The 25182-nt window shown below is 42.4% G+C and overlaps 2 protein-coding genes across 6 annotated transcripts; one reads left to right on the top strand and one right to left on the bottom strand.

Moving 5' to 3' along the window:
- Positions 1-563: 563 nt before the first annotated feature.
- On the top strand, positions 564-10490 carry LOC116316229 (neurabin-1-like). Of its 5 annotated transcripts, none has more exons than XM_039602241.1 (19): positions 564-697; positions 907-3069; positions 3735-3867; positions 3992-4112; positions 4205-4309; positions 6015-6102; positions 6188-6349; positions 6487-6540; positions 7013-7113; positions 7302-7430; positions 7538-7634; positions 7719-7788; positions 7998-8134; positions 8222-8448; positions 8633-8698; positions 8836-9040; positions 9217-9315; positions 9471-9659; positions 9975-10490. In XM_039602241.1, exons 2-19 carry the CDS (start codon positions 2896-2898, stop codon positions 10212-10214), a joined length of 2397 nt encoding a protein of 798 aa, XP_039458175.1. In that variant the 5' UTR covers positions 564-697; positions 907-2895; the 3' UTR covers positions 10215-10490. The 5 variants fall into 5 exon arrangements, with proteins under 5 accessions (XP_039458175.1, XP_039458174.1, XP_039458177.1 ...); XM_039602240.1 differs by having other exon boundaries at positions 4181-4309; XM_039602243.1 differs by lacking the exon at positions 9217-9315 and having other exon boundaries at positions 4181-4309.
- Positions 10491-10643: 153 nt separating this feature from the next.
- itga6b (integrin, alpha 6b) lies at positions 10644-23401 on the bottom strand. Its single transcript, XM_039602414.1, has 25 exons — positions 23137-23401; positions 18124-18251; positions 17934-18013; positions 17503-17767; positions 17205-17336; positions 16874-17087; positions 16575-16768; positions 16373-16470; positions 15878-16002; positions 15701-15796; positions 15538-15599; positions 15244-15410; positions 15018-15161; positions 14795-14934; positions 14506-14662; positions 14352-14426; positions 14154-14233; positions 13918-13992; positions 13736-13829; positions 13437-13604; positions 13213-13314; positions 12998-13108; positions 12480-12575; positions 12229-12354; positions 10644-11439 (listed from the first exon to the last, which is right to left on the bottom strand). The coding sequence occupies exons 1-25, from the start codon at positions 23310-23312 to the stop codon at positions 11275-11277; spliced, it is 3270 nt and encodes a 1089-aa protein (XP_039458348.1). The 5' UTR covers positions 23313-23401; the 3' UTR covers positions 10644-11274.
- Positions 23402-25182: the final 1781 nt, after the last annotated feature.

Raw genomic sequence — 25182 nt, 5'->3', positions numbered from 1 at the left:
TTTATGGTAAGACGAAACTGTCGGGGACAGTGTAGGGAAAGAGCTATTACTTTAATATTCCAGTTACTTTCTTGTAGTTTAGCTAACCACTGGATCACGAGCCCTAACGCGCTGGAGCCCGCGACCTTTAAACTGCGCGCGCACACTCGCCAGGTTGGTAAACTTTGCTGCCTTCAAATGCAGTCGTGAAATCCGAGCTCCGAGCGACAAATTTGCGATTTAATTTTTGCAAGACAGTTTTAGCTAGTCACAGTTAGTCCGAGAAAAAGTCTCGTGCCAAGAAAAACACTGTTTTGCAGTATGCTGTCAGACAGGTGGGTGTAGGGTTGCAATGAAAAGAAGGCAAAACTGACCCGGGCTTGAACCCAGATTCAGTTAATGTGACTAATTAATTTATCTAATTGGATTTCTTTTTTTTTTTTTTTTTTTTTGCTTAAAACATTAAGGAAACAATAATCTAAATAAACTGATTTAGACTGTCGTTGACATTAGAAGTGCAAAAATGCGCATGCTTACGTTCACACGCCCTCAATCCTTTTTTTCGACAGGGCGTAAACGTAAATGTTGTGATTGCCTAGAAGGGACCGCAAACAAGTCTAATTGTGGATACCTGTGTCGAGTAGATATACAAAAACGTCTACATGCCATGTTTTTATCTTTTAAACTGTTCTGGCGATTGAAATTCTTCGATAAAAGAGTGAGTATTTTTTTTTTAAATGTGTTGCTTTTAATCCTGGCACTGTCTCAGTCAGTTACTGAGGCTTAGCGTTTTGTTTTCTTCTTTGATTCAAGGGTTTAAGGACAGAGCGATGCTTTATAGATTTTGAGGCACCTAAAAAGGGTATTATTTATTACATGTTTGTTTGCACTGTACGCCTATTGAGCTATTCTTAATGTGCTTTTCAGGAGATTTTCACTGTGGTGGTGATAATGAATTGAAGAATCTGGAGTCTATCTTATGACAATGAACTTCCCAGACCAAGAGCCTGCCTTTAATGTTTGCTGTCATCACACAAATGCAGTAAACTTGTAAACCACCAGCTTTTGTCAAGAATATCTTGCCTTATTGCAACCATTTCACTGTACCAGCAAGTCTTCAAACATTTGCCTTTCCGCAGGTGCTTTGTCTAGCTACGAAAAGCATCTACTTCAGATTGTCCACAGTTTCTCTCTTAGCCAGAGAACCTCCAAATTTTCCAATGATGCGGACAGAGAGCAAAGGCCGAAGTGCCTCCCCTCACAGGATAACTTACAAATCTGATTTCCATGCTATCAAATGCTCATTCGACACTGGGACCAGTTTACAGCCAGGGACCAAAACTGCTGCTGCTGCCCAGCGCTCTGCTGTGCACCCTAACAAGCTGGAGTCCAGCCTGTCAGAGCCCCTAATGTCCTGCACCAGCACCAGTGGTAGCACAGGTTGCAGAGGTAGAATCCACAGCACCAGGGGGACCAAAATCAGAGATAACATCTTTCTTCAAATGGACAGCCAGCAGTTGAAACAAGATAGCAGCCCAGTGCCAAGTTCTGGCTCCACGGTGCTTCTTTCTCCCCAAAATCCTAGCATACAGCTCCAGACTTCGCCTTTTCCTGGATCCAGGCGTTCAGTCATCAGTTCCTCATCTGCTCTGAGCACTGTAACAACAAATATTTCTACCCCAGAATCCTCCCTGAAAGATAAACCATCCAGAGCGGAGGAAATTACAGATATTGACCGAGCTGCTCTGGCACAGAAGTTCTCTGTAACTCGAAGATTGTTTGAGAGCAAGATGATGGAAGTTGGAGGTGGTGGAGGCCAGGTTTCAAAACCTGTGATTGCCAGGGGAAGCAAGGGAATGGAAGATGGGAAAGTAGAAGTCAACAATGTAGAAAAGGTGGAAGAGGGAAATGGGAAAAGGAGGAACACAGAAGAGGATGGCTTAGATAAAGACAAATCCATGAACCATATCATAAATGTTTCCTTGCTGAAGCCTTCTACACCATCTTCTCTGACAAGGTGCCCTAAATCCCCCGTCTCAGATATTCCTGGCGATGCATCCAACAAGTACAACTATTTTGACAAAGACGATCAAATCAAAGTATCACAAACAGAGGGAGAAGCATCCTGTCTTAACCCCTTCTTGACCCCTGAAGAGATGCTTCGGGCAGAGTTGGTCAGCATAAAAAACGAGTCATCAGAAAGTGATGAGAATGAAGAAGGGAAGGAGTGGAAAGAGAATAAATGCTGGATTAAGGATCAAGTGACATATATTAGCATAGCTCCAGGTGAAGAGTCCTTAGTGGATGATGTGTTTGAGGAGCCTAGTGTGGAAACACCAGGACCTTACAAATTGGAAAACGGGGTGGTATTACAAGTACGAAATGTTGGACCAATCATTTCATCAGGAGACCAGCAGAAGGAGCTGTCAGGGAGCATGAAAGAGAAAGGAGGAATGGAGGATGGCAGGGAAGTCGGAAGAGACAAGTATCCGCAGGTGAGCGAACAATGGGAGGGTGAAAGGGAGGAGCAGAACAGAGAGTTCGTAGCACGGGCTGAGGAGAAGTCAACAGAAGAAGGAGGCAACAGGGAAAAAATGACTGATGCAGTGGTAGAAGAAAGTGTTGGTGGGAAGGAAAGGGTCATCGTGGAAGAGAAGGAAGTTTACAACAAGGCTGTGGGAAAGGGCAAAGGTGGAGTGGAGGAATGTAGACAAAGTCAAGAAAAGGAAAATGGGAAAGAGAAAAGTAGGAAGGAAGAAGGCAGAACACCTGAGCTGCAAGCGGAGTTTGCCACTGAGGAGGTCAAGCATGTAGCATTAAGAGGAGGTAGTGATGGAAACACTGAAGCAGGAGGCGGCAAGGAGGCCCAAAAAGAAGATGCATTAATCAGTGGCATTGAGAACAAGGCTTTTGCATATGATCAGGAATCCCAGTCCCATCCAGAGCTTTCCACTCCGTCCAAGACAAGAGTTGGAAAACCAGCTTTTGTTGGAGTATGAGGAAATTCCCGGTGTGCCTGAACTTTCCGACGAGGAGAATGAGGATGGATCTGCCGAGAGGAAGGTCAGGTTCTGCTCGGCACCAATCAAGGTAGGGAAACCTTTGTGAAAAATAACGCAAACTTTAAGGGTTTGCAGGCTACCATTGCTCACTTTATTGAAAGCTTTAAGGTCTGTAAAGTCATGCACTTAAGAAGCTCTTTTGTCGTAGATTTGTGTGACTGTCAGTTCCAGCTGCTATTTGAATCTGAGTAAGCGAGGTGTTAGCCCAAAGCAATGTTTCTAATCCATTAAGGGAGGAGGAAAGACAAGATTCCACACGCTTCCCTCTGTCAGCGCTCGACTCAGAGCTGCCTTTACACCGGAAAAAAGATCCCGTGGCATTAATCTGGATCGATTTATAACAAACTACTGTAGCAGTAGTCAGTGTGGCATCAGTAAAAGTCACATGGAAGTTGTGTGTGTACACTTGGATATTTTGCAATCCTGTAATTGTTGGTACAGTTTGCTCAGGTCTTTGCATTTACTCGATCTAATGCTGACTCTGGCACTAACCACATTTGTCTGTATAAACAAGGTCTTGTTGTGTCAATAGCTGCAGATGGTTCTCTTTCTAGTCAGCCCACGGTGAACATATGCACTAGATAAGAATGCAAAACAACCTCCCAAAAAACAGGCATTTTTATTTAGCCTAAAATTGCCATCAATGTTAATCTAAGTTGAGTTCTTAACTGCATGTTGAATGGTGTGTTTCAGGTGTACAACACCTATTCTAATGCAGAGTACGACAGACACAATGAGGATATTGACCCAGTGTCTGCTTCAGCTGAGTTTGAGCTAGAGAAGAGAGTGGAAAGAATGGATGTTTTTCCAGTGGAAATAAAAAAGGGTTTGTATGAGCATCTATTTTCCTCTCTCCTCTGATTGTTATGTTTAACGTCTAATGATTTTTAGCAGTTAATAAAGCTAATATAAGGATAAATTCTAATGTCTTCTTTTCCCACACCCTCCAGGTGAAGATGGACTCGGCATCAGCATCATAGGGATGGGTGTAGGTGCTGACCAGGGTCTGGAAAAACTCGGCATCTTTGTCAAGACAGTCACTGAAGGAGGAGCAACCCAGAAGGATGGAAGGTTAGCTTTAGTGTCTTTATTTTTTTTTCTCTGAATAAAACCAAGATAAAGGTAGATACTCTCCTCAGTCTGTATGTGTTTATCTCTGTAAGGATTCGGGTGAATGACCAGATAGTGGAGGTGGATGGAGTGAGTTTAGTTGGAGTCTCCCAGCTGTTTGCAGCCACAGTCCTTAAGAACACATCGGGTCTGGTCAAGTAAGTTACCACACAGCAAGTTTTCTTGTCTGTAACACGTCCTGATTCTTGTTATGCTGAACAGCTTTGTGTATTTTTGCAGACCGGTACCGGTCCGTGAGTCGTTAGGTACTGGGCCACAAGAGTTGAGACTCGGGTGTGAAATTTATGGTTTTCAGGGTTTTTTATCATTAACTCGGTTTCCCTGGCTCTTTTTCCCGTGTTTTAGTTGTGTGTCTTATTTTGAAAGAAATATTTACGCGTTACCATAGCGACCCAAGAGCACTAAGGGGCAGAGAGGAGGACATTACTCTCAATGTTTTTGGCGCATTTCAGGAGGACACTGCTAATAAAGTTACACAATTACACAGTGAATTTGCTTTTATTGTTATATTTAGAAAATACCACAGTTTTTGTCTTGGTTGTATCATTTTATTTTGTTGTATTTATCCACAACACCTTAAAGGCCGGTGTGTGAAATTATTGTCTGACATCAAACCGGTCCGTGGCGCAAAAAAGGTTGGGGACCACTGCCTTAGACGAATAACAAAGCATGCAGGCTCCAGCATTGTTTTTTTTTTGGTAAACAGTATATAAAAGTGTGTTTGTGAACTTCTTTGATATGCCACTTTAAAAATAATGTGCAAAGATAAGTGACAGGGCCTCCTAAGATATCTAAAAGTTATATAAAGATGAAACAATGTTAGTGCTATGAATAAATGAAGTCTTCTCAGATATTTTTAGTATTTTATCATAAGGGTGATATTTTATTTGCAAGTTTAATTCAGTTAACACATAATATATACTTCACAGTACTGTCTAAGATTTTCTTAAGTCTGCCATAGTGTGCAGGATTGTCTGTCAGCCCTTCAGATCATAATGAAAAACACTAATAGTAACACATTTATTTTTTTTTTTTTTGTTTTATAATAAACACTTAAGCACCTCATATTGTAGGTTTTGGGTGCCATCTGGCAAATCTTTAAATGCCAGAAATGAACACATCAGCTCATTATTTCCTCTTCATGACACCCACATGTGGTCTGTCTTTGCACACCGCAATGTTTTGGGGTTTTTCTTCTGACATAAACTTTTAAGCAACATTTATAAATCGCATCCAACATTTTGGGATAATCTGAGTGTCTGTAAATGCACTGACATTTAGAACGTGTTTAAAAAAGTCAGCGCCTGCAGCTATACTAGCGTATGATGACAGCGTACCACCAACACTCAGAATACATTTTGACACGCCACAGCAGGAAGAACCCGGTAGTAAATAATAATGATGAATCCGTTTCCAGTCGGCTGCTTTAGTTCAGGGGTCGCCTTTGTACTTTTGCACTTGTTATCCGTGTTTGCTGACTGGCATTAGTTGTCATGCCATCATTAATGTTATTGGTGACACCTGACAAGTCGGATAGCTCCTCCTAGTGAGGATGAGAAAGTGAGAAGCAAGGGGGCATGGCTGCCAAATGGCAAATCCTGGGGTGCAGCGATTATATGTCACACCAGCTGATGAAAGGCAAAGAATACATCGGTGTTTCCTCGTCTCTCTCAGGTGCACTTTAGGGTTTGAAAGATCTGCCATCAGTCGGCAAATTAAAAAAGCATCCAGAATGCTGTAAAACACACAATTTAACACAATCCGCACAGGTGTGTAATGAGATGGAGTGATTGATCACACCTGTGATTGATTTCTGGGGGTTTTTTTGTGTTTTTCCTGCAGGTTTTTGATTGGCCGAGAGAAGGAGGGGGTGGAGAGCGAGGTGGCACGACTGATAAATGAAAGCCTGGAAATGGATAAAAGCAAAAAGGTGTGTCCTCTTGTAGAAGTGGGGGAGGTTGGCTTGTTTTAACTGTTTCTGTTCAATTTAACTGTGCGTGTGTGTCTATATGAAGAGAGAAAGAGATGGCAGAGGAGTGGAGGACAATGATTGCAGCATATCAGAGAAGGGCTCGGTGTTTGATGAAGAGGAGGCGGAGGATGACGACTGCGAAGAGGAGGATGTGTCCGCTCTTTCAGGTCTAGACAACTACCAGCTCTGCCTCAAATACCAGCAGGTACTCTGTGTTCAACCAGACGTTTTAGCTTGGATTCATATTCTAAAACCAAAAAAATACTGAAAGTCTGCATCCTTTCTTGTAATTGTTAAAATGTCCAGGTTTATTCATGAATTTGCTCTTTAATGTGCTTACAGCTTCAGTCCAAACTAAGAAGCAAAGCAACCCAACTTGAGCACACTAAAGAACAGGTAGGTCACTCAGTTGAGGTTGAGGCTCTCAGTCTCTCACTCACAAACCAATAACTGTACTCACTTCAATACACTACCTTCGCATCCAAATTTGGAAGCATCTGACCCATTTAACTGTGTGTGAGACGGCACAGAGTGGAGTTATTAGGACATGGCTGCTTTCCAGCACTCCTCGTCAAGCCCTGCTTTTTCTGCCTTTGCCTTGAAGTAATCACCACTGTGACATAACTGGGTTGGTGAAAGCCTTTCTGAAAGAAGTCTCTTTCTTCTTTCCAACTGTGTTGAGTTTGTGACTACTTCAACAGCTTTGATGGCACAAATAAAGCAAGAGGAACTGTGCGGTTTTTCCAACAAATGTGTCTTGACGCATATGATCTAACACCATGAAGGCCCTTTTTGGGAAGACATTTTTTCTTCTTGTGCACATGACATGCTCGTACTGCATAAAGATATAGTTTTGTCTGTTTCTCAGTTAAAGGCTTGGGAGGAGCAGCAGGCCTGTTGGGAGAGCCAGAAGGCTGACTTGGAGCAAAGAGTGGAGGATGGAGAGGACAAAGCAGACAAACTAGAGAAGTATGGTTGAGCAGCTTCAATGCGTTGTCCCATTTTTGTGATTATTTTTCTAGAGCGTATGGAATAGAAAAGCATTTTGCCGGAGCAGGCATGAAGCTTAAAGGCTGCAATTGGAGACTGTTGATAAATACAATGAAGATTATGATGTGGGTTGATAAGGTGCTAATGAATCCCACTCTGTTTATCAGGTATTGGCAAGAGGCCCAGACCCTGTGCAGAGTTGTAAGCCAGCGACTGGCTGATGCCCAGAGCCAATCAGAAAGCCTGGAGATCAAATACAATAAGGCCAAGAGACTGGTCAGAGAATACCAGAGCAGGTACTCATGAAATCCTGTTAACTCTCTAAAAGTGTTGCTGGAGAGGCTGTGCAAGTTAGTAAAACTACACCAAGGTGTCTTACACGTGACTTAATGTGTTTTTTAAGAGAGGAAGAGGGGGAGAAAAGGGAGGCAGATTTGAGGAGAGAAATGGAGGAGAGGGAGAGGCAGCACAGAGAGACAATTGAAAAGCTTCAAATCCAGGTGAGGGGAGGCTTTTCAGTGCTTTGAGGATTTACCTGATCCTGACATTTCTCTGTAGTCATTGTTTCTCACTGTGTATCACAGATTGCACAGCTAGAGGGAAAAGAGCCAATACCTGAGAGAAAGAGCCACTCAACTGACACTTCAAACACTGGTAAGCATCAGTTTTGGTGACAGCGAAGTGTCTTTGCATGTCTGTTTGACTCAGCAGCTGGCTCTACAGATTACTGATGATAAACTATATTTTTATTATTTTTCTAGCTTCAGAAGCGGAGGAACTTGAAGCTTTTTGAGTTGTCTAATGCAACTTCAGTATGGAAAATTATTATTTAATTTAAATAGGCTTTTATGCATTTGTCTCAGGCACAGACTGGTCGATTCCAGTTCCTGATACCAGCCGTTTAGACTCCAGCGCTCACAAAGCCAGGGCTCAGCTAGCCCAGAAATCCAAGCGGCACCCGCCTTCACGAGACAAACTCAGAGAGAGCTTCAGAAAAGGGGTAAGGAACAATTTTGGTTTTTTTAAATAAAACGGGGGTTGAAAGAGATGCCGTTTCTAGCTGTGCTCATGTCTTCTCTCACTACAGGAAGAAGGGGCCCAGAAAGCACAAGAGGGACGATCACTGTCTGCACCCACAGCGATCCGAACCAGTAGAAGCGACATGTCCAGCACCTCATCGTTCCCAGCCTTCAGTCCTCAAGCTGCAAACAACTCCGTCTTTACCCCTCCAATCTACATCACGGATACCACCCCGTCCTCACCGAGCAAATCCTCCACCTCTAGAAAATCCAAAAGGAAATTTCCCGACTTCAGGTGGCGGATCTTTATTTTGGCTCACACTTTCTAAATTTAAAGCCTTAAATTGCTCTTCAGCCTCAGAGTTCTGATGGTTTTGCCAAACAGACTGAATATGGCACTGAGTGAAATTTTGCTGGTGGTATTTTTTTTTTTTTCTTGTATTTACTCTTTAAAGCTTCTTATTTACTATTTCTTTTAGTGGCCTTCGCAAGTCTCTCAGCAAAAGAAGAAGCGAAAAACGCAGCAGGACGTCTGTGAGCAAGAGGTGTGGTGACACTAATATTGGGGGGGGGGGAGGAAATGTTTTTAAAGATGTGAACCTAACATCTGTTTTGAACACCTACTGCTCTTGACAAAAAATGTGCATACGTTTTTAATGAGGGCATAACTGCTCTTCTCCAGGGCATCCAGTGATGACCTGTTGGATGAGCCCGCTGAAGTCTCTCCGTCAGGCTCCGTCACCTCCATGCCCTCTTGCCTGCCATTTCCTTGGTTTGGAGAGAGAGGAAGAGAAAAGGAAGAGGAAGGGGAGAGTAGGCGGGAGAGACTTCGGTCTGTATCCAGCAGCAGTTTGCCGTACCTGACCACCTCAGGGAGAAGACAGCAGGTAAGAAAATAAAACCACAACCTTCTCAGTGTGGCCCATTCTTCCTGCCTCAGCTTTCTGATGTAGAGCAATCTCATACAAACAAACTCCATTTCAAATTGGCTCGCATGCTTTTGTACATATGCAGTAGATAATGAACTATGTAGGCAGCCCAGTTTCGTTTCTGTTGGTTCCAGAGTATTGGCTCTCCAGTGGGCTGTTCCAGTATGGTGGGTCATGTGTCTGATCACTCCCTCTCTGGACACTCTCACACTTTCACCTTTTCTTCCACTGAGGTGAGTCTCTTTCCCTTTCTTTTCTTCACTCCCCCACACACACACACACACACACACACACCCCCCGGCCTTCTCTGTCCAGCTTTCACACACAGGCTCTTTAATCTCTTTAATCATAGCTTCCTTCTCCTGCTATATTCTCTCATGCCCCTCAGACTTTGGACGATGACCCAGTTCCCACGAACAACAACAATCAGTGGCAAAGTCGACCCGTCTTGGAGTGGAACAGCCAGCAGGTGTGTCTGTGGTTAATCGCTATGAACATGGATAAATACACATCAGAGTTCTCCACCAGGGGTGTGGATGGGACACAACTTCTCAACATGGACAGCGAGAAACTCAAGGTGAGCAGATGAGCTACTGCTGTTGGGGGCAGGAACCAAATGTTTTGGTTGTTTTGTGTTGTGGTTTAACTATATAGGACGATTTATTGTGGACAAGGTGGCTAAACCTCTGCTCTTTATGCTGGTTGCAGTGTTTCTTAGTAATCACAACAGAGTAGCCTTGATACCAAATAGTCCAAGTGATTGAGGTTTTATACTAACAAATTTTCAACTTGCGTCTTGTTAAATGTGAAGTCTGTCTCCTGTGTGAGGTCCAAACCTGCATGTGTACCAAATCCATCAGTCCCCCATTTAAACACACACTTATGTTGTCAGGCTTTGGGCGTGTGCAGTCAAAGCGACCGTTCTGCCCTGAAGAAAAAGCTCAAGGAAATGAGGAAGAGAGAGGAGAAGGACCAGAGGAGAGGAGCGAAGAGGCTAAAGGAGGAAAAGGATAAAGAAAACGTAGACGTGGACAGCGACTTCAAAGAGAAGTCAAGGATGATGAGCGAGGGGAAGCCCCTGAAAGACGAAAGACGCAGCGGAAAAACTGTAAGAACAGAGTCTCTCCTGTGAAGGAAAGACGGAGATGAGATGAAATACACCAGCATGAGTGTGTGTTTGTGGTCTCTCACAATCAGAAATGCACTTACTTCTACTGAACTAATAGAAACGTCTATATCGACTGAACACATCCGTAGATTTTAAGAATGAGACCTTTGGTCTTCAAAGCAGCGCTAAGGTTCAAAGCCACAGCACTTGTCTGCTAGGTCTTCCTTTAAGTGTGAATTAACCATATTACAGTATGCTTTTTTTTTTTTTTTTTTTTTGTTTTTTTAACTTCAGTCATAATTTATCCTTATTTTAATATTTAATGAAGTGCTGATTTAAGCACTCAAGTATTTGCTGTACATGTTGTTTTTATGTTTTAATAAATAATGCTTTCAGCATCTTGTTGTTGCTAATGCTCATTCAGTGTAATCACACCCAGGGAACACAGATATTAAAAAAAAAAGTTTATTTGTTTGCTGTCTGGCTTCTCCTATTTTGTTACAATGTAATAATTTTAAAAGATAATGAAAAGATACAGTGGATATTTACAGCCCAAGTTCTCAAACTGCAGAGAAACTGCAGTATCCGTCAGTCGGAGGCACTTTAAAGGCAGATGTGTGGTAGATTTAAAAAATATGGGAAGCTAATACAGCTTTAGTTTTTGAAAAAGAAGTCACTTGTATGCACTGCATGATTCTTTGGTCTGTAGAGCGTGTAACAGAAGAAACTCCTTGTGAGAATAAATACGAACTTTTCCAAAACATACAAAAAAAATTGTGCAATACATTCAGAAACATTTTAACCCCAACACTGAATTTCCACAACACAAGCACCAAAGCTCTGATGGTTGTTGTGCCGGACCATCTCCCACACAGCGCATCTCCTTCCAGTGATTCATGAAGACTTATTAAACATCAAATCAGCCCCTGAAGCATAATGTTTGATCCCATTTTTTTTTTTTTTTTTTTTTTTAAACACATTTGATTATTTACAGTCCTCACTGTACAAAGGCAAGGCAGCAGGAAATTTATGAAACTGGAGTTCATCCGTAAGCGAGGGTAAATCTGTAGCGTTTCATTGGCTGTTAAGAATAGCGTTCATTGTCATGCCAGGTTGTCATCCAGGGTTTCTTTTCCAGGTTTTCCCAGTTAGCATTTCCAGGATTTATTGCCCTCTCCTCCCGTTTGATTCGAACTGCGTTGTAACTGGGAACCTTATCTTCATATTTGGCACGTTTAAAAAAGCCACACTGCAGAGAAAAGAGGGAAAACAAAACTCAGTATTCGGGTTGAGAACGAGGCCGTTTAAAGACGTTCAGAGAAAGCCAAGCGGTTTGAGACGTTTGTCATCGGTCTCTTTCACAGGTGCCAAAATGCAATTAATCCCATAAGAGGCGTAGATGAGCCATCTGCGCTCCTCTATACAGGAAGAAAAGGTGTTCAGTGTCCCCCGTTTTTAAATGTAGAGTGAAAGAAACCTTCAGACCGTGTGAGCGCAGGTGTAATAGCAAGAAAACAAACTGGAGACAGAAAAGGGGATGAAATCATAGAGATGCAGAAGTTACCCCGAATCCTCCTTAGAGCTTTAAGAAACAGTCGTTGCTTATCAGCCATCACCTCCCCTGGCCATGCAGGTAGTAATACACACTTTGTTTTTTAAATGGCACGTCACAGTGTGAGAATTGCCCACAGCCTGCCTGGTACCAGAAAGCAGCCCTTTTGCAGCAAGGAGGAGCAAGACAAAAAAAGGTTTCACTCATTCATGACAGGCTGGGTAATTTTACCCTCTTTCTCTTTTTTTTTATGCATTTGGTGTCAGTCTCTCTTTGTCTGACGGGTCCTCTTTATTCTTTTTCCCAAAGACTCCACACTGAGGAGAGGCAAATTATTAGAAAATGTGCAATCGCTATAATAAATAGTGACAGTTGTTCTGTACAAGGTGCTTTACAGACTGCCAGATGTTCACAGATTTAAGCCTGAAGGCTTTATCAGTAAAACGTAGGACTACTGGGATAGGGTCTGTTTTCCTCTAGCCCTACCTTCCAAAGAAGGAAAGCCAGCAGGGCCAGCAACAGTAGTCCGAACAGGAGGGACAGCACGATGATCCACCACGGCACTCCCCCATGCCGAGCCTCACGCCTCTCTGGGAAGGCCGTCAGTCTCACCTAGGGAACACAGCGAAGTGGCAAAACGTGATGTCATAGTGTTTTCTGTATACTGTACAAAAACTCAGGCTTTATGTTTAGAGAGTGCACAGGATTGTGTAAGATCTGCCGCTATGTTCAATTACCTGTGTATTAGCATTCATCAGAACAGTGTTCTTTATGTTATCAAGGTGCAGAGCGGCGTTGACTATCACCTCCACGTGATGTAACTTGGAATAATCCTGTTTAAAGAAAAGGCGAATCAAATCAAAGGAAATACAAAAGTAGAGATTCATCTCAATAAAGATGCTTTAACCCCTGAAACCCATATGATATTTCTTTATTTCTAAATTTCCACCAGCAGGGAAAAAACCTCCCGCATTAAGTCAGTAACAGCTGGAAGACTGTGAACTTTTGAGGGATCTAATATTGACAGTTAACACTGTAACGCTGTCAGGCAGCTGGTGGTGTGATGGTTTGGGCCCTTTAGTAAAAAACTGCAATCTTGAGGTCAACAATAAAAGTTGTATCAACCCATGTTATCATAATTCAACTGTTATTTTTGAGATTAACTAACAAATATAGATTACACTGTTGCCTTTGAAAAACATTTGGGGATTCCTTTTTTCAAATCCAGAGATAACAACTGAGTACAACCACTTACCTTGATCAGGGTGTCTTTCGAGAGGCGAGAGTGAAGAATGATGGCTGCATTACTGTCCAGGCCCCGCAGAGGGCACCTTATCTTCACACATTTTGCCCCATCGTCACAAGACTGTTGACAAGAGAGTACAAGGTTACTGCCAAATGGCCATTCAGCTGGCTGAAAAGGTGCATAAAATAATGTAATCGTCTAGAACAAAAAAAAGGTTGCATTACCAGAGTTTTTGATTTCTTGCTATCCAATAAGCGGGAAATAGTGCCCTCATCACTCTCCTGGGTGCCTGAGACTTCTCTCCTCATCCTTGTGTTAACTTCTTTCTGAAATAAGAAAAGAAATGTATTTAGTTTATTGCCATTAACTCAACATCTTGTCAAAATAAAATACATTTATAAATTCTTTCATGGGAGGATGGCGATGACACATTAACGTGGCGTTTTACCTGAAGAGGATTGATCTCACTTTTAGGTGTGCACTCTATCTGATCCACTCCCGTGGCGCTGATTTTCATCAGGTAGAGCAGCCAATTCCCATCCAATGTCTGCTTTGGCCAGTCAATGTCGAGAGTGGCGGTCCCGAAATCAGTCAAACGCCTTCCCAAGTTGATTATCTGTAAAAACGGGAAGTAGTAAAAGTTAAGTTAAAATGTTTTTACTCGCCCCGTTCGGAACACAAAATTGTTGGATTAACGATAAATTCAGGAAAATAAATAAACGATCTAGTTGCTTTTCCTGTACTCACTCTGAAGTGATGTGTGATGGCACTGCCATCGTCACTTTCAGCCGTCTCACCTTTGACATCTCCAGTAAAGTAGACCTGAGATGGCGTGACTTGTCTGCAAGGAAAAGTACACAGTAGCCAGCATGAGTCGGTGCACATCTATGTGTTTCCTGCACATTTGTGTATATGCGTGTGTTTCTTACCCTGACACAGAGAGCTGTAACTCAATGGCCACCTTTGCCTTTGCTTTGACCGGCGCTAATTGCTGGATGCTAGTCCTGTTGAAACAATATTTACACAGATATCAAACTACAAATTTTATTCTAACATACATAAACTAAGTTTGTTATATTCCAGTAGTGTAGCTATTGCATTTGCAGGTGCAACCAGTGTTATTTAGCAGTTGGGGCTGCAGGATTACAAACTCGGATGTACTTACGTTTCCAGTTGAAGATTAACCTCTACTTCAGAGGTGTTGAGGGATATGCCAGCTGTACCCAAAATAATGTAGAAGGTGGTCTATAAACATACAGAGATCCATATTTTATTCCGTGCTATTACTATTATTTTATTAAGTGTTAATATTTATACATCTGGAGGGAAATTAGATGGTGCCAAACTGTGATTTTTCTCTCACCTTGTCATCCTTTTCAAAGGGATTTCCAAGGTCGCAATCGACCAGAGAACCATTTCTATTGGCTTGGCAGCTTACCTGAAATCAATAATAAGTCCAAATCAGAACTAAAGTGGGTGTCTGTGTATGTGAGAGAGAGATTATCAGACACACTTACTTTATTAGGCACGCGGGTTGCAGAGTAGGTTAAGGAGCTAGGAAAAGAAGCGATCATGGAGGCTTCGTACGCATCATCCCCACCTGCATTGCTCACGCTGACCTCCAAGGCGATTTCCTTCTGGTTACTGAGTGAGAGCACCGGCACGCCATTCTCCCTTCAAACACACACAAACCGTGAGCCCGTTTGATGACAAGTGTGCACATCTTTCACAGCTCGGTGCGGGAAACAGCGTGGCGAACGCATCTCAGGATGAGCATTTTAAATCGAGTTTTAAAAAGAAGAAAACGAGAGAAAGAAAAGTGTTTTTATAATCTTACGTTGGTAACGGAATGAATTTTCATCGTTCCAGTGGCCATAGCGATATTCCATCATCAGATTGCTATGACACACATTGTCAGACCCACAACCGGTCTTCATGAACTCCACCTGCAAACAACATTTTCACATTTAAGAAATAACACAGAATAGGAGGAGACATCACATAAACTGAATAAGATGCACACACACACCACTGATCGAGTTGGCTTTGACGCTTCAGCATCCAGGACCGGCTGCAGCCCAGGACCTGAGCTCTGTCTGCGTTTACGTCTGCCACCAACGATTTCCACAGACACATCAATGGGGATCCCGCGTAGCTTGTCTCGAATATTTTCCTGAAGCACGACAACATTACAAAGCATTACGCGCCGCCGGCAGTTAACTTGGATCGCAAGAGAATGCAGAAACCTTCGATACCTGCAAGGCGAGTTGTCGTTCAATGCACTGTTCCACTCCTTTCTTGTCCAAAGTGATGGTCCCTGAGGATTCATGGCTACTGCCGGGGGAGGCGTTAATGAAGGCCGCCCTGGTTTTAAGATTATTCTTCCTGTTTTCAGTGTCTGCCGCAAGGGTGTATTTGACCTCTGGATGCAACAGAGAAAGAAATAGAGTGTAAGTGAAAGTGAAGTATTGCTGTGATAATAAGGGGAGCAAATGCAATAATGAAGATTGTTGTAAACTAAGGAGAAAAAAAATTGTGCCTCAACTTACCCAGTTTTGGAGCATAACTCATAGGATTGGCAGAGTAGGAGAAGCACGCTTTAATAGTCAAGCTGGGGACACAATCCAATTTATGTACAGTCAGACAGAGCACAGTTTTACAGCTCAGTGTTGAAGAAATGTAGAAATTCAATAACAGATTGGGGACACGCACCAGAACTTGCTATTGTTTTCACAGTTGTTTGTGAGGAGGTCAATTTCCTTTGGTGTGATTGTGATTTTCTTCTGGATGTCAATAACCGGACGGGCTCTGTGAAGAGACGACTCGGTGAGCTTTTAAGCAAACAGGACGAGAGATAACACAATGTGATCCATGCGCCAGCTCACGCACTTGTAGACAAAGACAGAGTCTGAGAGGGATCCGACAGCCAGGTCAGGGTAGGAGTTGTAATCCAAGTCCATGTTTCCCGCCAAGGAGTAACCAAACAGTTTCATTTCTGTAGGACTAGGCAGCACCTGACGGAGGAGGAAAACATACTTTCAGCACGCTATCTTTTAAAAAAAAATTATTTTAATTAAGATGCTAAATTATAGTTATTTACTTCAATTCATGAACAGAAAATCGTGTTTTATTGGTTGAATGTTATGCTTGATGACTTTTCAGAGAAGTCCAGAGTGCCGGCTCAAATCTGGGTATAAAAATGTGAATTCAGGTCAGCGAATTCATAATGCCAAGCCAAAGCACATGTCATTTCAGGGCACTTATTCAAAGTAACATAACTGTTCCCCTTTGTTGAGCACTTGGCAGCTTGGCTTTACTTTTCTGTCACAACTAAGAGGCATAACAAGAGAGTAGAAAGATAGAAATCAGGTGTTTATTCTGTACCTGTGAGGCTTTTGGAGAGATTTGTCCTGTAGCTGATCCAGAGTAGATGTAAACCTTCCCTTTGCCCTTATCTTCATAAGGAGCTCCCACTGCAAAATCTGGCATGAAGAACAACAACAGGGTGGTTATGTATTTCTGCTGATATCAAGAGTGACTAGCAGACCACAGTATAGGTGTATATGCAGAACTATTGCATGCTCACCATCATAACCATCCAGATTGATGTCTCCCAGGTTTTCTACAGCCAGGCCAAACATTGAGTCCAAGGGTCCATCTATTCTGGTGGGTTTTACTTTGTTCCACTTTCCAGCATTATTGATGTAGACGTAGACAGCTCCTCCAATTTCTCCATCCTTCTCAAAGTACTGTGGTGCCCCCACCACGATGTCCTCCCAGCTAATAAAAAAACAGCATTGCACATTCATTAGAGTAAAGCCACAGTAGCAACAGCGACGGTGCAGAAGTTGGAGGTTGCTGTTTGCATCATCCGGCATCACTCACCCATCCTTGTTGAGGTCCAGCACCGTAAGATCGTAGCCAAAAGATGAAGCCAACCCCTCGCCTTCTAGTGAGAACTCTTCAACTAATATGTTGCTTGTGCCCCCACCTGTCTTTAGCAGCACCACCGCTCCACTGTGGTTCGCTCTGGGAGCTCCAGCCACCACTGTTAGCTGGCCTTTGTTAGTCAAACGTTTACCCGAGTCCAGGGAGAAGCCTGACACAAAGAGACAAAGAAGTGATTCCTTAAATAATCAGAGAACCATGAAGTGCTAGAAAATGTGTCTCTGTATAAAGCGAATGACTGGAATCACAGTCAAGTTAAAGTTTTTACCCAGGTAGCTACTGGCAGGAACAGGGACCAGGTCAGGGTTCTTTTGGTTCTCGTCTCCTGCCTCATATGGACCATCATCAAAGATGCCCATGTCTATGAAAGTGTCATTTTTCTGCTCCACGCGTACTATACCTTCAAGACAAAAGCAGAGGGGAGGCTTTTAATGAAAGTTTATAAATTGCAAAAGTATTGACTGAAATAATCCTCACAAGCACATTCCTCTATCCTGACAGGGGGAAAAAAATTCATACAAAGTAGATTTATTACATTTCACAGTAAACATATGCATACACACTACCTTTCCAGTTGTAAGCTCCAGGAGCCCCAAAGATGATGTAGTGGTAGTCCTTGTCGAATGTAGCAGATAGGCCCTGCTGGCAGGAACCAAACATCTCGTGGCCTCTGGGCCTCTGGTCACAAAAATACCATGCACCTCCTTCTCCATTCTCAAATGAGTTGATTTTTAATGACTGACTCAGCACGTAGCAGCGGCCAATTATGTCACGAGATTCCAACAACGGTGAGCCCACATTGGCCCGGCGCTGGTAGCGATGAGCACAGGTCTACCAGGGGAAGAAGACACAGTTAAGTGCAGTGAATGAGACTAAGGTGTGCTTTGCTGGAGAGACAATAATTTGTTGTTACATTAATAACCATCTGTTTGAACAACTAAACAGTAATAATGAGTTTAAATTAAATTTGTGTTCAGATACAAAAAAAAACCCTTACCACAACTTGGCCTCCTGGTCCCTGACTTTTGACTGTCACTCCCATCCACTGGTTTTCTTTGTCCTCTACGGCCTTATTCTCTACACAGGGATAAAAATAGGCACAAAGAAGACATTGTAACTCGACTTAATCTTTGAAATGACCAAATTCATATTAAGAAAAAATGCTCAAATGTCAGCTAATGTCTCACCATCATTATCAAAGATAACCCTGTTGCAGCCACTGGTTGTGGTGCTCATGTCACAATTGTAGAGCCCTCCTGTCACAGCAGATTTTTGACCTCTCAAAGCTTTTGCTCTCGGGGCACCAACCAGCAGCCTGCAACAGATGCATGTATGAATCGGGCCCATACGCACCACAATCAAACACTCATTGTTACTCTGTTCTGACATACATTTATTAGCATGAGGAACAATCTAAGATTTCTTTCACTTGCACATAAAATGATCACACATTCCACTGATACTCACACACACACACACACACACACACACAGACTCACAAACACATATGCACATCCGCCACAAAACTGATGTTCCATGTCCTCACAGTCAACAGTCAAACTCAGTCAAAGAATCCTTTCAGGTCGCCTGCTGTGGAAGATTGCACACACACATATACAGACTCTGCCTTTATGGTCCAAAAAAAGGGAAAATGCCACACCCAGCCATCGATGATGGGCCTCCAGATCTCAGGGTTTCCTACAAAGTGAATCAAGTCAACAATGTCATCCTTTGAAAATTAAACTCTGCACAGGTTTTCATGGGAGACGGAGTAAAACACTGCCAGTACAATGATCCGTCTTTATCCAGCTTGCTTGGTCTGATCGCTGACCTTCAGAGTTAAGGTCGTCCGGCAAACTGTCATCCACAGATAAAATAAAGAAAAGCCATTTTAGCTGAATTACAAAGCATTCTCAGATATAAATGCCATCCTGAAACATATAGCAGAGTAAAAAGCTGAGGCTTTATGAAACCATCATATCAGCTGTACAGATCAGCTGCCAACACCGAAAATGGTAGATGTCAAACTAAACAGCCAGCCTACTGAGGCAGTATAAATCATGATGGATACTAACTCCAGCAAGGGTGATGGGTAATCACAACTATTTATGGCATACAAAAATGGCAGATAGATGTCCAAATAGTCACGTACATTTGGAGTAAATTTCTCTTCAGTAGGCTCCTTTTGCACGACGGACAAGTACACTTTGTTTATCCTGTTTCAACCGCTGGATTGGTTTGGCCTTGTTTCAGAAACCAGAACACTATAATTTTTGCTGTTATCCACCTATTAAGTGTCCCATCCAGCCTTTTTTAAATTATAAGGGGACGTGAATGACACTTGACGGTTCATACCACAAAGTCTGGAGTCAACTCTCCAGCTCCAAGCTCACTATGCAAAAAACAGAAAACGTGTTTTCACACTAAAATTCTTGCAATGAGCCCAATTTTAGTGAGTCATCACCTCAAAGAGAGAACCGGAGGCTAACAGTGAATTCCAGTGGATGCATATCCGCTCCCAGTATCCTCTGGGACACAAGAAGTAATAAGAATGAATAGGAGATTTTAAAAAATCTATATATATACACTATACTCAATCAGCTGATTTCCTTTGGAGTAAATCCAACTAACAATAATGGGTTAATTGGGACCTGAAAGTGACGTTAGTCTACTGCAAAATTTCTAAAACACAAAAACATTTAGCAAAGAATATGAATTATTTTTATTGCTGCACATTATAACCTTTTTGTCACATGACACAATGTGTCAGGAAATGTGATAGAGCTGATTGGTGGCTTCGCTGACAGTGACCCGGCTGTTTATCTAATCATTTACCAACAGGGGAGGAAGGCCCGACGTACGACACAGACCACAGGAAGAACTAAGACAACTAAAAAGAGAGAGAGTGTGTGTGTGTGTTTGGGTCCAGCTGTGCGTTGACGGTCGCACACATACAGGCAGCAGTTGAACACACAGATCAGCTCGTCCTGTGTATCGCAACAGATAGTTTAGAAAAGCCACTGGAGAGACGTCCCATTGAGAGAGGTGTGTCTTTTCCTTTTCTTTTTCTTTTTACAGCAGTGAACTGGCTGCCGGCTTAGGACACAGCCCGTTGCCTAGTAACAGTCAGTGGCACCCTATCAACTACAGGCATTTACTTCCAAATGACCTTCAGATACAGAGGTTCACGACATGTTGCCCAACTTCTCTCTCCATCCTTCTGCCAGCATCGAGCTCACGGAATCTTACTGGTTGAAAAATGCTTGTATTTGGTGTCCAGATGTACACCTGATTTATGTTCCTCTCAGGGTTCTTCCAGCCATTACCTCTTTCTTTTCTTCAGCTTCCCCTCCTTTCTCTTTGATGTTGGATAACCACAACTATCCTCAGGGGAATCTGGCTCTCATATCTGTTCTTTACGCAATACACAGCCCACATACACTAACACACTGAGTTGATTTGATATTAAAAAGACACTGACAGCAAGACACTGACAATATCACTGAAACTGCTGAAACTCACAGCCTGTTTCTAAATTCTTTACTCTTCTTGTTACATGTTTGCATCTCTCCAGAGTCATATTATTTCACAAATCCCACAGAAATACACACACATATGCATTTACTTTCTCCCACACATTTCTCACACTCGATCCGACCTCTTAAAATACCCTAAACTCTCACTTGGTCTCCTCCTTCTCCCTCCTCTCTCCACTTATGTATTTTGTGCTTTCCCTCTTGACTTTATTATACAGACAGCTCCATCTGGCAATTATGAAGAAGCATGGAATGCTACACACATACACACATACAGATGTGTGCGCACATGCATATTCAGGTCCTGCCCTCTCCAGCAGGAACTTGCAACACTGATACCTGTAGGGCATAAACACTGTGAAATAAATAAGTCTGAATACAAGTTGGCATGCATGGCTTGCAAAGAACTGTGACTAATAGTGCACACCCAGAGGAGACAAACAGGGGGGTACACAGGTACAGACACACTAACAACACATTAACACACAGTTTTCTGGAATGGATATTAATGAACTTTGATCAAATCTATCTATCTATCTATCTATCTATCTATCTATCTATCTATCTATCTATCTATCTATCTATCTATCTATCCCTATTTTGCCCCAGGTCAGGAATGTATAAAGCAAGCAGCACACTGAGCTCTCTGACAGTTTTCCAAATGACTGACAACAAGGCAACGCCTCACTGCTCAGCCACAGCATGCATCAGCACCATTAAAACCCACCAAACAGGCACTCGCATGAACACACACATCCACTGTCGGGACACGAATGCAAGTGCAGACACACAGATACAGCATCCACAGTGAGCGCACACTTCTCTAACAGTTATTTGCAAAAAACAGACATGGCTTTATACTCCAACACACACACACATCACAACACGTACACGTGCACCTGATAGTTAGAAGTCAGCATATTTTAATTTATGGTTTTGCTTCAGAGGTTTTCTTTTCCCTCTCACAGAGCAGTTGAAAAATAGTTACAACTACCTGAGCATCCAACACTGGAGCATCTAACACCTCCTCTAACAGTTCATTCTACATTATTCCTACATACAAGTATTTTTTTTGCCCTTTTTTTAAACACTTTTCTGTTTTCTTGTATTTAACCTGAAACTGACTTGGTGATAGCTTATAGCTTCAGTCTCGTGCAGATCACCATCTTTCATTTAGCCTGGAGCTAAGACAGAAACTGGCACTGTGTGTGTGTGTGTGAAGGTGCAGCAGTAGCAGGAGTGTGTAAAGTTTAAACTGTGTATTTAACAGCTGTGGAGAAGGTATAAAACCTAGGGGTTTCAATCACTGCTGGGCGTACAGTGCAGTGCAGGAAATCTTGCAGCCTGTGGTGTTTAATACAAGTTAACTGAACTTAAACCATAATTTTACTTTATCTAATCAAAACATAGGAATGCCTGAGTATTGATTCTTTTTGTGGAAAAAGACAGTTAAGAGATGCACTTTACACATATTATTCTTATGATTACATTTTAGTCCCTGAGGGAGGCACTTACGCTATCTGCACCGCTGGTAATGTACAGTTAAAAGTTAAAATGTGACAACTTTTACTCAAATACTCTAGATTACCTAATACAAACTGAACAACATATCATATGACTGAAATTGTCAAACCATATAGTGCTGCCTGAAGCATGTAAGTACATGTAAGTAGCTACAGACACAAATTCTAACAGACGCTTTTTTCCGACAGGGCAGATTTTCATGTGTAACCTGGTTGTCTGTTTAACTACCTTCTAGCACAAGAGTGTATAGCAGTAATGTAAAGCTAGGAAGTACATTAATGCTGGTAATCTGTAACACCTTCATTAGTATTAGAATCAAGGCAGATATAAAAGTGAAGTAATCAGTTAATCCACTTGGGTTAGGTGTGATTGTGAAATGTCTTTGTATATTAAATGCAAATTAAATGTCAACGGCTGAGACTACCGTGCAGTTTAAAATAAAGCAGGACATGAGCCTTCAGAGAGAAAAAAAAAAGTCTTAGTTATCTGCTCTTAGGTCAGTTTATAATCAGGCTGTTCCAATCGGTGACCACTTGATGGCACTTGTCCTTTATGCAGGGTGACAGTCCCCTCTGAAACAGTGCCCAAGAAAATACCAACAGTGATTCACTGAGATGTTTTGTCCCCCCATAAAAGCCAAGGCTGGGTCCCAGTTGAAGTCAACAAGAAAGGAGAGATGTGAACGCGCGCCGCGTGCACGTGAACAAAAAGTTGCCTTGGAGCGCCAAAAAACCCTCACAAATAAGTAACCTGGAAGAAGAAAATATTAACAAGCAAGACGGGCCTCGAGTTAAACTTATAAGAGCTCGTCTGGCCTAAAGAAGAAGAAGAAGAAGCTGTTGGTGGAAATGTTTTGTACCTGCGACAAACCTGACCTGATCACGCACTGACCTACTTGCGGTGCTGCTGAGGTAACTCACTTGTGGTCTGCGGCTCTCAAAAGTAGTTTTAGGCGGATTTTGTTTTCTTCCAGCCGTCTAAAGTGTGTATTGTGCAGTAATAATTTAATTATATGTATGCTGGAGTTCATTTTAAACACACTGAGGTGTGTTTCCAAGGTTCTTTCAAGAAAAAAAAAAACAATTCAATTAACAGCCTCCGGACATTTTATCCTTTGAAAGCAAAAACTCTGACACTTACATTCTCTTTTCCTGCGGAAGGAGCTGCCGGTGCATGGCGAGAGAGAAGCCGAACAGGCTCCCGGGGTCTCCGGTCTTCTTCTGGACATTATCGGTGTCCAAGTTGAAAGCCGAGAGTAGCCCACAGCTAGAGAGAAAGGCGATTAGCCAAAGTCCACAGGTGATCCAGCCCTCCATGAAAACGCGAAGCTTCCTTGAACTACTGAAAAGTGACTCCTTAGTGCAGGAGGTGCAGAGTGCGACTGAGTGCTGCTGCTGGAGGAATGAATGCTGTCCACTTGTTAGCCGCTCCTCCTACCTCTCATGCACCCACACATCCCACCCCATCCTACCACACCTCAGATTGCTTCAAATGCAGTTTACGTGCCAAAATGTAACTCTGATGGAAACATTAGTCTGTTGTTAGTTTCCAGTAGATCAATACTGTAATCTAACTGGGCCACTAATGCCTGAGTCTGCCTAAAAACGCATTTATGGCAAGAAAAATAGTGCTTGTGCCTACAATGGCAGCATCTGATAGTAAATTTCTAATTAGGCTGTATAACACTATTATAAAGCCTGCTGGTGAGCTCCCTTGGAAACCAGCAAAAACAAAATACATCATAAAATCCCACAAGTGGGAAAAGATCGTCAAGATATCCGGTGACATAAGAGTAAATTGTGCCTGAGCCTACCGACTTCAAGCATCCATTTAATTAAGAAAGAGACAGCAGCTTTTGGAGAGAGGAAGAGTGAAACATGCTGCTATAAGTAGATACTAATTCCTCCTCTTGGCACTGGTTGCACAGTCTAGACAATAGCAACACAATGACAAGGGAGTGGAAGAGACAGATGAGAAGAGAGAACAGCATGTGAGAAACATACAATGTTGGAGCGCAGGAAGAGAAAAAAGAGAAATATGCAGGCCTCTACAACAACAACAATCCACAATTTAAATTTACAATCTTTCTGGCACTGTTGATCAGATAGTATCACCCTGGGGCCTGTGTCCTCTGTAATGAATCATTAGATGAGTCAAAAGGAACCAGAGACTGCAGCGGGCACAGACCCACACATTAGTGGACTCTGTCACCAGATGATTTTCAAGGCATTCCATGAGACGGTGACCCAAAGCTTGTCCTCGCAACGCAGCATATCAGCAAACAACGGCGGCTTTGTCTGCCCACGGAGAAAGAGGGCAGACAGGGAGGGAGAGGGAGAAAGAAACTGCCCAAATACTGTACTATAAAAGGCACAAATAATGGAGGAATGGAGTGCAGAAAGGGGAAAGGGCAGAAGAAGAATGTGGTTCCTGTACAGGTCTATTGTTCATTTAAGTCTTCATTAATAAGAAAAATTGATTGAGGATCGGATCGTTCAACATTACAAAGCCTAATTTTGGGGGATTTTTAGTAAACATAAGGTGCACTTTTTTTGATATTCCAATGTTAGAAGAGACTAATTCAATCAACGTTTAAAAACATTCTTTTTCTCTTGGTCAGTCACATGTTTGGCAGCTGATAATATTATCACGTCAAAATCTCATTCTTAATCTGGTGGAATCTTTAAATCATGTGTCCATCTGCCTTCCAACTTTATATTTGTGTCTTTGTCTTGGTACAGTAGAGCTTTTAAGGTGAGCATGCCAACTGGGCAACCGTCAGCGATTTATGACTGCAGAAGGTCGGATACAACAGTCAGCCTTATCACTGATAAGAGCGGGAGTGTGTGGAGCAAAGCAGCTTGGGTTAGCTTAGTTCACTTTTGCCTTGAATTGAACTTTTCTGATACTAAACCTTCATGTTTAAAGTGTGTTTGTGTTTATATGTGGCAGTTCTCATTACCTCTTGTGTTTCTATGTTTTCATTCAACTTCTGTTCTCCTTCAGTCTTACTTTGCACCTGCTGAAAATTCATAAAGATTTTATTATATTTTTTTCTTTACTTCACATATTTCACTACATGCTTTTCTTTTTCTCCTTTACTGTCCTACAGTCACTGGTCTCTCCACTGGATACACCCATTCAACTCTTTAACACAATTATCTAATCAGCCAATCACAGTAACTA

Source organism: Oreochromis aureus, linkage group 18 (assembly GCF_013358895.1).
Source record: "Oreochromis aureus strain Israel breed Guangdong linkage group 18, ZZ_aureus, whole genome shotgun sequence".
Taxonomy (NCBI): Eukaryota; Metazoa; Chordata; class Actinopteri; order Cichliformes; family Cichlidae; genus Oreochromis; species Oreochromis aureus.
This window is presented reverse-complemented; position numbering and strand designations above follow the sequence as displayed.

Bases quoted from the DNA above. Each gene is read 5' to 3' on its own strand.
- itga6b (XM_039602414.1), bottom strand. From the start codon at position 23,312: ATGGAGGGCTGGATCACCTGTGGACTTTGGCTAATCGCCTTTCTCTCT. The intron at 16,769-16,873 runs GTGAGTGATGCC...TTTTTTTATTAG, and splicing joins CTGGACCTCAACAAGGATGG to CTGGGAGGACATCGTGGTGG. The intron at 14,427-14,505 runs GTAAGTGTGTCT...TATTGATTTCAG, and splicing joins CAACCCGCGTGCCTAATAAA to GTAAGCTGCCAAGCCAATAG.
- LOC116316229 (XM_039602240.1), top strand. From the start codon at position 2,896: ATGATCAGGAATCCCAGTCCCATCCAGAGCTTTCCACTCCGTCCAAGA. The intron at 6,103-6,187 runs GTGTGTCCTCTT...GTCTATATGAAG, and splicing joins AAATGGATAAAAGCAAAAAG to AGAGAAAGAGATGGCAGAGG. The intron at 9,041-9,216 runs GTAAGAAAATAA...TGTTGGTTCCAG, and splicing joins CCTCAGGGAGAAGACAGCAG to AGTATTGGCTCTCCAGTGGG.